Source organism: Amblyomma americanum, chromosome 9 (genome assembly GCF_052857255.1).
Source record: "Amblyomma americanum isolate KBUSLIRL-KWMA chromosome 9, ASM5285725v1, whole genome shotgun sequence".
Lineage (NCBI taxonomy): Eukaryota > Metazoa > Arthropoda > Arachnida > Ixodida > Ixodidae > Amblyomma > Amblyomma americanum.
This window is the reverse complement of record NC_135505.1, coordinates 130605954-130618130: the sequence shown is the minus strand read 5'-3', so window position 1 is coordinate 130618130 and position 12177 is coordinate 130605954. Positions and strand designations below refer to the sequence as shown.

Genomic DNA, 12177 nt, shown 5'->3' with positions numbered 1-12177 from the left:
ACTCACTAAACATTTTACACGTAAAAGTTTTAAAAGCCTCCACAGTCAAAACGTGTTGCGCGGGAACATGGTTATTATCATAGCCGACTAATCCGCCTCGCTGAAAGGTCTGACCTAAAAACAATTGCTGAGCTCTGCTCAGTTATTTTCTGCTACTCTTAAACATCAACACGTTGTTGGCAAAATTTGTTGGTAAAACTGATTGTTCTATGCGACGCGGCTCGTGGTGGCAGCCCTGCAATTTATAAGCGTTTGTGCAGATTTACAGCAGTTAATGCTTTTATTATAACAGTTAGAGCTGATCACCACGTAACCGTAGCCTGAGTTTCGGGCTTTGTGCAACCTGTGTTTTTTCAGGAGGGACACACCAAATTCTGTATCTCAACAGAAGCTTAACAATGCCTCCCTGATGATGCACTTACGCGGAGTAGGCTAAGGCTAACCAGGAGGCTGACTACAATGACCGCTAATTCAGGTTTTAGACGAAAATGCGTTCTCGAAAAGCTTATGTTCTCTGTGTCCACAGATTTTAGTGATAAAATTGACACTTACGCAATATTGCTGATTAGTTCAATATCCAATATAACTATACAGCACGGCCGTGATGAAAAACTGTTTGATCACTTACCTCGAAGCACGACCGCCTTTACTGTGCTGAAAGTATACAGAGTGAGCTCATGGGTAGGGCTCCTAAGCACTCATAGGAGATACATGGTGGGAGAAATAAATTAGGCGCTACTGAACGGTGCAAACAATGGTATCAGAAAGTGTAGAAGCGGTGAAACTACAAAGAATTACAGCACTTATCTTGCATTAGTGTTGCGCGATTTATACAAACAGCGAATAATGTATCCAACATTTGCACGTATTATCGCGGCCTATGGGAGGAAAATTGGGACAATTGTTTAACTGACCCAGCATATGTCTGCGAAGGGCATATCGAATGCAGATATTGAATGCGTGAGGGTTACGCACATATCACGATGCGTACTAGACGGCAAATATGTATATCTTAATTCCCGACTTGCAATGCTGCAGGCGTACATCATAATGAAAAAAAAATTGAACATGGATTGCAGGTAAATAGATAGATAGATAAAGAGGAGGAGGGAAAGACAGGAATGTTAACCAGAAAGGGGTTGCGGTTGGCTACCCTGCACTGGGGAAGAGGGATTAGGGGACTAAAAGGAGGAAGAGAGAAGGGAAAAAAGGCATAACACACACACACGCACAACGCTGTCACAATTTTTCACTCAGTCCAGTCGCTCTCAAGTAGGCAAAGAGTGCCTTGTATGCCTTGAGGGCAGTCGACTGCTGTGGCCACGGACCGAGGATCTTTTGCTCTGTTAATGGGCGAGGATCGAGGCGGTTCAGGGCACAACACAGTGTATGTCTTGCACTCGCAAATGCAGGGCACTCACAGAGAAGATGAGCGATGGTCTCCTCACAACCGCAGCTTTCACAGGCAGGACTGTCGGCCATCCCCATCCGGAAAGCATAGTGGTTGGTAAAAGCAACGCCGATCCATAAACGGCATAACAATGTTGCGTCGCGACGTGCTTAGTTACGTGTAAGACGAAGGCGCAGTCCAGGGTCCAGCGCCTTGAGGCGGAGATTGCAAAACTCTCCCGTGTTCCACGCTAAAAGTGTGAGCTCCAGCGCCAAAGGGCGAAGCCCACACGCTGCGTCCGGTCTTGAGATTGGGATCCTCAATCCGCAGACTACGTCGAATCGTCCTCATCGAGCACGTCAACGGATTGCAGGTAATTGCAGCAAATGTGATGCAGTAATAAAAAAAGCATGTTAAAATTGTGCCATTGCATAGGGAGGCTTCAGTATTCTTCGTTATGTTGCTCAAAGAAACAAGCATCAATGGTTGTACTGCAGAACTATGCAAAGAGATTACAACTCATGCGAGAAATAACACTACCTAACTTCCTCGTCGAATCCTCAAGCCTGCTGATATCAGCTGCCCTTCTGTCGCCGCGATAACACTCGAACGTACGTGGAACTGTCACCACGGCGGTAAACGTTAATATACATCTGAGAGCGGCTGAAAAGAATCAGTCGTGTGGGACTTAGCAAAATGGAGCCAGCGTCTTTGTTTCGAATATATTTGCTAATGATAGTGTTTTTATGGCACAAGAGTACCACTGATAACAAGTGGACTGGCCACCAGGGGTCATCGCACATTTTTTTCTACACTACCTCAGCGGCATTATTAGCAAGAAAACCAGAGTGAAACTAAATACGTTTAGTAAGCAATTTTGTTGGGAGAACAATTTTTTCGTTTAGGCTAAATATTACGGGCGGACTTTCTTAGATAGGACACGTGTAACACAGAACACATAGTCTGTTAAGAGTTAACGCCCAACGTACATGAAAATTTAGGAGGACACTAAAGCTCCACCTTACGTAGATGTAATAGCCCATTTATCCTCCCTTTTTCTTTTCTTATTCCTTTATTTTTTCCTTCTCGCCAATTACCGATCCCGTATCACATTACACGGCACGGTCTTTCATTAAATTTGTAGTTATCGATGGCATTATCGATTACCAATCACTGCCTTGGTTGAACTCCGGAATAAACTACGCCACAGCATATTCATGCACCTAAACACCTTTTATTGCATGAGAACAAGGCACCACAAAAGCGCCTTTTCATTCCCGGCAACCTCTGACGCCTAATGAGCATAGTAATATTTGATTTGGTTTTCATTACAATATTATCATTACACATTCCAAACACACAGCAAACAACGTAACCAGTTCACAGAGTGCCCCTCAAACAAGCTTCAACCAACGACCCTTCATGGCCCATGCGCTCAATGCCTGCCTGGCATTCGAGGACCTTTTCTTCGAACCCCAGTACCGGATTTTTTTAATAATTTGATTTCAAGAATTTGCAGGTTTTTCTCACCGAAAGGCGACGCTGTGTTTTCAGCAGAACGAGCTTCTTACGCAATCGCATAATCCGTAGCACGCCTGCAAAAGCCACACATTGCTGAAAGTGTGCAGCCCACAGGCGGTCTTTACAAAGCAGGTGCGCATGGTAAAAAGCACTAACATCAAAAAGATGCTAGATAAACAGAAAACAAACCGCATGCTTTGCTCTAACACTAAAAGTACAATAAGGTAGAATTCCTTGTGTCTTGATAACAGTCAGTAAGTATGATTTTAGAGCTTACAACTATGAATTTTTTTCCTCTACAGAAAGAATGGTTGCGTTTTAGAGTAAAAAAACATAAATAAAACTATAGCCAAGACTAACGGTAATGCAAGGATGCTGAAGTTGTCAAATTAACAAGGAACTCTCTCTGCAGGCTGTATATTGCGCGATAATATTTGCATAATGAGGTAGCTATAACACTGGGCCCCATGTTAGGCTGCTGATTCTTTTATATTTGTGAATTCAATGAACCAATAAAGAAAGACGAACAAATCACAAAATATATTGTAAGGTCACTAAAATTTCGTTAGTATGGCACATTGGTTACGTGCGAAAGGCATATGCTTGTAGTTGAATAAGGATAGTGGGTACGATTTAAACACGTGTAGAGTGAAAATATCTGGTAGACAATAAAGGTAACCTATAATATCCGTAGGTCAGAACAAACAGGCAGCAAGATATTCTGTAATTTTTCTTTTAAAAGAATTGCCCCAACAATTTTTTTTGCTAGAAAATGCCTGAATATATCTGTTTCTAACGGAAGAGCACTAAAATTTCAAAATAAAAAGGCTTTGAAAATATAGGTGGAGGCGCTAATTTAAAATATAAGCTTGATCACGTCACGTCTAGCGACGCAATAATTGGAGAAATGCAATAACATTAAAGTTTCATAAACTTGCTTTCAGTCTTTTCTAGATTCCAGCCTTTATCCGACTTCGTTCAACAGCGCTACTAGAACACACATCAGATCAGAGTTTAAAATTTTGAAAGCCCTTTTTTGTGTAACTCAATCTGAAGAACAAACTAGGCTGCGGCCCTTATAGTGGTCTAAAAGATTATTTTCGCAGTCTTGCTGCAACGCTGACGAGTTTGAGGGTTATCGCATTTCTGTTTTTTTTTTAAGTGTCGCTCTGCTCAATGATCGGAAACCTGCTCAACTTATCCTTATGTAGAAAAAAATTACATAGAGTAGGCCTTTGCTAATTCCAATCTGCGAGCATGGTGTTCATCTGTTAGCGCATGTAAAGTGCTGCCTTCATCGATGGTCTGGGCAAGGTCAGGGGCAGCGTAGTATGTCGTCCTTTTTTCTCACCCCATATTCTCCTGCGTTGCAGGTTCTAGGAACGTCGTGTTCGAAACCAGCAGGAACCAACATCGATGAGCGGACCGCAAATAAGAGCGTTGGAGCCATACATCAGTGCGGGCCGTATTCTCGAATACGATGCTTTCTTTTCCTCCTGAATTGGCCTTTCCGGAGTCGCTGTACGGAAGGAAAAGGTGGATTGCCAGCAAGGGGATGGCGGGAGGGGGAGAGATACCTCCTTATCCATTCAGTTCTGCGCACATGAGTACGGCAAGGGAATACTACAGCTACTGATGAATTTGCGACTGAGATTGTGCTCGAACGCACTCAACATAAATGATATATGTGCTCATTTTTATCTGATTCGACCACTAAGCTGCTTTGTTCTTCTCTTGCGCATGCTTATATTTTTGCGGTTTAGTAGAGGGAATAAATATTTTGGACACTGCTTAGCCCAAGACTTTCAATATATCTATCCGACCTCCCAAATTGTGTTTAATTTGTCTGATCATTGAGCAAAACGACAATAAATAAATCAATCAATCAATCAATCGATCAATCAATGCTTTTTATTTTCGAAAATCAAAGCAAAGCGGAGCTTCAAGCAAGCAACCTACCAGGTTTACAGGAAAAACGCATTTCTTATATTTTTCTGGCAGCAGCATAGACACATAACATGGGTGCCCAGAAAGCATTCACGTAAACATCAATATTATCAAAAACAGGCAAGCACTTACAACGAAGTACAAATCGCTACCAACGGCACGGACATGCGGCCGTACAGCTGGTCAATAGATTCACTGTAGTACGGTTTCGATTATCTGCATAATAAAAACTTTTCACAATGCAAATAATTCTTACAAACACACGTCTCCTCTACAAAAGAGACCCCAACTTGATATCTGAAGCACATAAAAACATATTGCGAAGTTTATCCTCAACATAAGAGTACACTAGAATAGCATGACATAACACACATGTGACTTTCGGCGGTTGTTTGCGCAAAAGCTGTTTTTATTGGTGACTAAAAGCAACTAAATGTTTATTGCCTTCTCGGCGGTGTCAGGTAGTTGCACAAGGCCGCTAATGTATCGTACCGCTGTACGCTGGTGCACCGGCTGCCGGCTAAATTTCATAAATGCGTCCCATGTAATAACATATTCCAAGACACGGACTTTCGAGCAATAATTATCGCGTGAGTTCAGATGCGAACGCGCGAGTGCCTCGACGATCATTTATCTTTCGAGCTTTGTAGCCTGAGAAGAGTCACTTTAGTGGTTGAAAAGAATATTTCTCACTCAGGGAGAGCGTTGTCCCCTGTTTTCTGCCATCCTAATGCTCGCCCGGAACCTGCCATCATTGAATGTCCTCCAAGTCATGTTTACCTTGATGATGGCATCAAGGGTGGCAAGCATACCATTTACAGTGCTAGATATTCAGACCACTAAATATTTTCAGCTCACGACCGTTGAATTAACAGCATTTTCTATTCGTTAAAAGTTGTTGATACAGAGTTTTTTTTTTTTATTTCGGCCGAGTGCCTGCTGGCATACAGTATTTTTTACAAATATAGGCACACACTGGATTCTCAATATTCAGGTAACGCAATGCATAATGTACACTTTGGCACTGATGCCTCGCACATTTGCAGACAGTTGCTAGTGCTGCCAAAACGTGTTATGGGACACGGTGCTATTCTCATACTTATGTTTAAGCACATCACATATTATCAACAAAATCAAAAACATTTTTGCTACTTCTACCCTCAACCTTAGAGCCATGAACACGATGAAATACAGTTTCGATTATTCAAGCAATAAACATAAAACACGTAAAGCACAACCAATCAGAGCGGAAACATTGAAAATTTCCACATTGCTCAAGATACGATGCAAGGCAGGCATTTTATGAACCTTTGGCAAGTAGGAAGTGGCCTTGGATCTTCTGTTTAAAGTGTGAATCAGTGCAGCACCTCGAACTCCACTTTGAGCTGGTCTTGTTCCACGTAGCCCTCAGTGATGAGGACATCGAGACTGAGTGATTTTTCAGAACAAAAGGCCACCAAGGGAGCATCCGACCCTTCCGGCCTTTCACACGAAATATGATTGCCTCTGACGAATTCTTTTAACTCCTGGTCTTCCCGCCGAGCTGGATGCATCACGCGCAGTATGATTGTTTTCCGGAATGGCCACGGAAGAACGTTGTCCTTCGCTCCCTTGTGCATGTAAAACCGGGCATGCAATGCAATTCCATTATCTTTCTTTTTCAGTGTGACACCGGGTGACATGTAGTACCCACGCAGGTACGCTTTATCACCATCGTACTCCGCCTCTCCACGTCTGATGGCATCATCTCGGAGGAATTTTACACCTTTTATGACAAAGCGGTGGACAGTTTCAGCCTTCTGAGCGGCTTCCTTCAGTTCAATAACTTTCTTAATTGTTTCAAAACATTCCTTTGCATCAGTTTTTAACTCCTCAATGTCGGCGACGATCTGGTTTACCTTTTCAAGCTGCTCTCGAGCCTGATTTTCGATGTAATTTTCCAAATCACCTGATACTATATAGACGTCATGGTGAACGCGTTCCATCTTGCCACTGATAGAAGCCAGGTTTTCTCTCGTTTCCTCCGATAATTTTCTCTGATTATCATCTATTGCTCTAACTGCTTGGGCCACTTCGCTCACTGTTTTCTTTACACTCTCAATGCCCATCAGAAGTTCTTTCTTTAGTTCCTTCTTGCATTGCTCTACCACGTCAACAATTTCAGTGAGTCGGTCAACATTTCTTCCACCGGCAGCGAGTGACAAATGAGGATTGGCATTGCTTTCATCGGAGCGCAAGTCTGGCGTTCCTCTCATGAAAGTCCGGAGCGCCAGGTCGTCCTCGCTGCTAGATGCCCGCTGACATTCGGAGGGAGGCTGGGACGCCATGGTGCAGTGCTCCAAAATCAGGTGTGCATGCAAGCCGGTGCAAGGAACTGTGGTCGAACACCTGTGGCAGCAAACCAAGTGGTCTCCACACTCACTCTGGAAGTGCTGGACAACCTTAGAAGCAGGAAGCACGGTTGCGCATCCGCTTTATTCCAAAATTTCACCTGCAGGAAGAGAAATTCAAAGTTTAGTTTGTTTTTAGTCAGCCTAATTGGGTCTGGCTTATTCAGTTCATACCGGTGCTCTTCTAGCATTTTATGCACTGACTAGGCATAATCAACTGATATCGAAGTAGGCAATCCATTAGCTGAGTCACGAGAAGTCGAAGGCAAAATTACTACGCTGTTTTGGTGTGAGGTGCCGTCATTATTTGTTATTGCATTTTCTTCACTTTAATGAAGGGAAAACATTTATCTTTCCAAGACATATCACGACGCAGAAACGTAGAGCTGACTGCCCCTCATTGTATGAAGAAAAATTTGTTGCGTCTTACAAACTGCCTGTATTTATCTCGAAAATAAAAAGTCCGGTTCTATCAATCATAAACAATAAAACATTATTCACGAATTTATTATGTATGCTTCACATATAACAAAAATGGGCTTATAAATGACAAAAGACACGCAGTTTGTGCTTGAAGTCCCTGATTTCTTGCGGGCAATTTATTGAACTTTATCGAACTGCAAGTCTGGCGTTCCTCTCATTGAAGTCTGGAGCACCACGTCGTCTTGCTGCTAGATGCCCACTGACAAATTATTTAAAACAATTTAGTTTAAAATATGTACTTTGGTTATGTGAAAGTTTTTTAATGTCCGCGAGACGGGCGGAACGAGTCAAAGTAGTTTTTTTCTATAAGAATAAGTCATCCGCCACGCTAAAATACTTTTGACTAATGAACAGACACGCTTTAATTGCAAAAACAAAGAATTTTATGCAAAGTGGAATTTGTTAAGGAAATACGTCACCGTACGGAGGAATCCAACATTCCTGATGGGGTTATTGTACCGTATACATCTTGGAAAAAAAGCTGGAACAAGGACAGCCGGGTTTTATATAGTGCGGTATGTCGAGTATGCGACCTTACAATTCATACGAACGTGCTCAGAATAAAAGCTGGAAATCTGCCACAGTAGTTTCCTAGAGTGATTTAGGACGTGACGGAGAATTTTCTGGTAGCAGAGAACAAAAAGCATTTGGACTTTACCACCTCGTCGACCAAATGTATTGTTACTGAAGTCCATTGGCACTCTCGCCAGTTCTAGAGAGGCACACGCTGGGTGTTTGGTGCTCATCCCTTTACGTGGACGAAGAGCCTTGCTTTTGAGCTCAGCAAAAATGAGCCGCCTTCTATGGAGAGGTCGACGGGAACGAATGAAAAGAGACGGGAACTGTGTCGATATGCTGGCCTCTTGCGGCGATCACATGCGCCGATCGTCAAGGCCCCCCAATGACACCACCCCTCGTGTAAATAAATATATCCTCTGAAAAATGCTAGGGCTGGCGACGCTCAATGTGAGGACTTATGAACACCTGAACTCGCCTGTACACGAGACACTTTAATTTTAGCAGTGCCGCCTTGATGTACAATATATTGGCGCTGCGGGGCAACCATGACCAGAGGTGCAGCATTAAACTTGTACAATATTTCCCTCACTTGTATCAGAAAACACTGATATAACTCGTTTATCGAGGATTAAATGAAATCTTTTTTATAATCCGAGTATAAACACCTTAGCGCAATATTTGCAACCTCATACGCGGCAAAACGAACTTGTTGCGTAAATTTCAGTCTTTGTTGTTTGAATTTTTTTGTCATACTCTTGTTTCAGCATATATACCTGAGGAGCAAATTTCCCCTGTGTTGGACTGTAAGAGGGTACTAAACCAAAAAGATTATGCTCATGCAAAACTTATTCGTGCAATATGAATATAGAGCGCCTATTTTTGGTCGAGAATATTGCATGATATAAAGTAATTAGTTTTTGAATATTCATTTCTAGGTCTACTTTTGTACTCCTCTCGAAAAGTTGGCGCTCGATTTACTAAAGAATACCTCCCACTGCTATTCCCAAATACTAGTTCGCCCATTTCAAAAACAATTTTAAGTTTTCTGGAAAAGAAAACTGGCGAGAGTAGAGGACAAATTTTGAAGAGTTTCTCAAGAATACCTCAAGAATACAAAACATGTTAGCCGTAATCCTAAAATTCTCGTCCAATGTATGAGGTCTGAAAGTCTTAATTTTAGCTTACAGAATGACTTGACCATTTCTTGAAGGAGCATGCTAAGTAGTGAAAGCCAGACCCAGTCCTTTTATACACCTACCTTTCTGATGAGTAGGTCGGCCGAATCACGGTCGGTCTGTTCACTGCTAAGCCTCTCACTCCGCTCACCGTCAAGGGGGCAAACTCGGGCTCCGTCCGCAGCTGACTGTTCGTAGCACGACTGGGAAAATGTGTGCCTACAAGAAGGCGAGACGGTCCTCTTGCGTACGAGTTGGCTTTCGCAGCAATACTTCTGGCGCAACTGCCTTTTTCACCCAACAGTCCGAGCCATTTATATACTCTTGCTCCTTTCTTTTATCTGCTTTTTTTTATGCTATCGCCAGGCAAGCAGTCAGGCCGATAACTGAGGCCTGTCCTTCATCGCATGACGACGTCTCAAAAGAGTTCCTTGTTGTGAGCCCTGAACGGCTTCCATTCAATGTGTGAAAAGTTTATGCAATGTGTGACAGATCGACATTTCTAATTACCTGATATTTTTTTGCGTATCATCGAAAGATGTCGGGAAAGAAGGAATCTGCAAGTGTGTTTTTCGAGAAGAATACTTACAATAATAAAATATTTTGATCAAGAAACTGAGTAATTAAATACACAAGTGATAATAAATTAAATAATAATTGGAAATGCATACACCTGCGATTACGAGCAACAATGTTTTACCTAAATTTTCTTGCGAATCTCAGAAAACATAATATAGACTTATTACCGTGCCATACAGTGGGGCTGGGTAATTCAATAGATTTCTAATGTTTATACTTCTCATAAAAATATTCTAACTTCGCGGAGAGAAACGAGTTTGAGAAACTTACACATTCTTGCTTAAAAGAAGCAATACACCCTGACTGAAAACGTTTAAGGCCATTTTCTCACGAATTATCTCCAAACAACGAAAAATTATATGCCTTATTTTTCGCGGAGAAGAAAGCTTAACTTTGAAATGCTGAAGGTAAGACGTAACCACGCCATCTTTTGATGGCAATATATAATTAAGTGATTTTTGGTACTTTCTGTATTCTATCTAGATAGTGCACACCATATAAATATTTAATAAATGTAAAGCATCATACATGTTATTGCTAGTATAATATATACTGCGTGTTAAAAAGAGCATATGTAAATACCTTCCATTTTCTACGAAATTTTGTTACGACTACGTTGAAGTACCTAGCAAGCAAATTCTTAAAAAAATATATAGGTCATAGTTGCTTACTCTACGGCAGGCCCAATTGTTGCTGTATTTCAAGACTTCCTTTACTTGTGAAAAATTTTGTATACTTCCTGCTAATGAAGAGCTCATCTAAAGTTCGAGGTTTTTATCCAGGAAAAGACGCACAATTGTAACCAAACTGCAGAACAATGCGTGCTGTACAAAATAGTCATCAGGACTTTACAAAGGTCTTTCATATATTATATATAGACCGGAATTAATTTTTGCTAAAATGCAATAAAGAACTGGAGCACACAATCAAGCTCCGCCTTAAGATTATGATGTGATAGTTTTAATGGTTTGTTGACCATATGAGCCTAACTATTTATTTACACTGTCAATTAGTAGATCCATGAGAGTCATCATAGTACTCCTAAAGCAGTGGTGTCGCTGTCAAACGATGCTGAACTCCCCTGCGATGGCAGATGCTTTAACAATGGGCCTTTAAAGATGGGCCTTTTTGAAGGTTTATCTTCACGAGAAACATTTCGCTATCAACCAACCAATTAAATTCCGCCTGCCACTGCGCAGTTTGCTCATAATCTGGAGGGAAGAATACGATGATGTCAAAGCTCACTTCGCCTACTTGGACCATCTGCCTCCTAGGCTCCATCCCTGGTAATTTCGTCAAGTTTTCACTCACAGCGAACGGTGCCAAAGCCAGCACCGGCACCAATGGCTACTCCGACGACATCTGCTTCTCGGCGACGCGGGGCCCTTAAAGCTTGCCATCCCGTTTTGCTCAGTTGTCTGAGCGGCTGCTCCGGTGAAGCGGTGGTCACGGATACGAACCACGCACCAATACGAATTTTTCTTAAACTCTAAATCTCATGAGGAAGCTGTATAGCTTTCCTTTGTAGCCGCATGGCTGCGCTTGGGTGGATGCGAATGAGTAATTACTCTCTTATTAAAGATTTCATTGTTAACTGTCTATAAGATTCATTGTCTATGAGAGAATTTTCACCGTTTCATTTGCACTTTTATTACTTTTTTATTATTTTCGTTCTAACTTTAGCTTCCACTGTTCTTAATGCACCACTGTAAAAGGCCGTGGCTGTTAGTGGGCATTAAACAAAAATAAATAAAGTAAACTTTATTCTGTTCCACGTTATATCCTAGCCTAAGTCCAATTTCCTACCGCGTATTCTAAGCAGCATTTTGTTCCCTGTTTTTGAGCAATATTTGTATATTGTACTCTGTTTCTTTGGTTAAATACTAGAGCGTGATGTAGGGCAATGAGTTCCAATATAATCGCCCGTGGCTTAAGAATGATGAACGGTGTTTGCATGTTCAGGAAGATTAAACAGCACTAGGTATTGAATGCCATTTTTTGTTCGAAAAGTGGACATAGAAATATTCTACTCACCGCTATGGATTTACTATTGATGGAATGCAGCGCTATTCCATCGTTAAACACAAGAAACCATAATACTGCATTTCGGTTGAAGTGAGTTATTTCAAAACTGCGCAGAATAACACAGGACGTGTCTGTGTGCTTGTTTCTC

The 12177-nt window shown here is 41.8% G+C and overlaps 1 protein-coding gene across 1 annotated transcript; it reads right to left on the bottom strand.

The window, feature by feature from the left end:
- Positions 1–4800: 4800 nt before the first annotated feature.
- On the bottom strand, positions 4801–9724 carry LOC144104367 (uncharacterized). Its single transcript, XM_077637327.1, has 2 exons — positions 9509–9724; positions 4801–7349 (listed from the first exon to the last, which is right to left on the bottom strand). Exon 2 carries the CDS (start codon positions 7183–7185, stop codon positions 6214–6216), a length of 972 nt encoding a protein of 323 aa, XP_077493453.1. The 5' UTR covers positions 7186–7349; positions 9509–9724; the 3' UTR covers positions 4801–6213.
- Positions 9725–12177: the final 2453 nt, after the last annotated feature.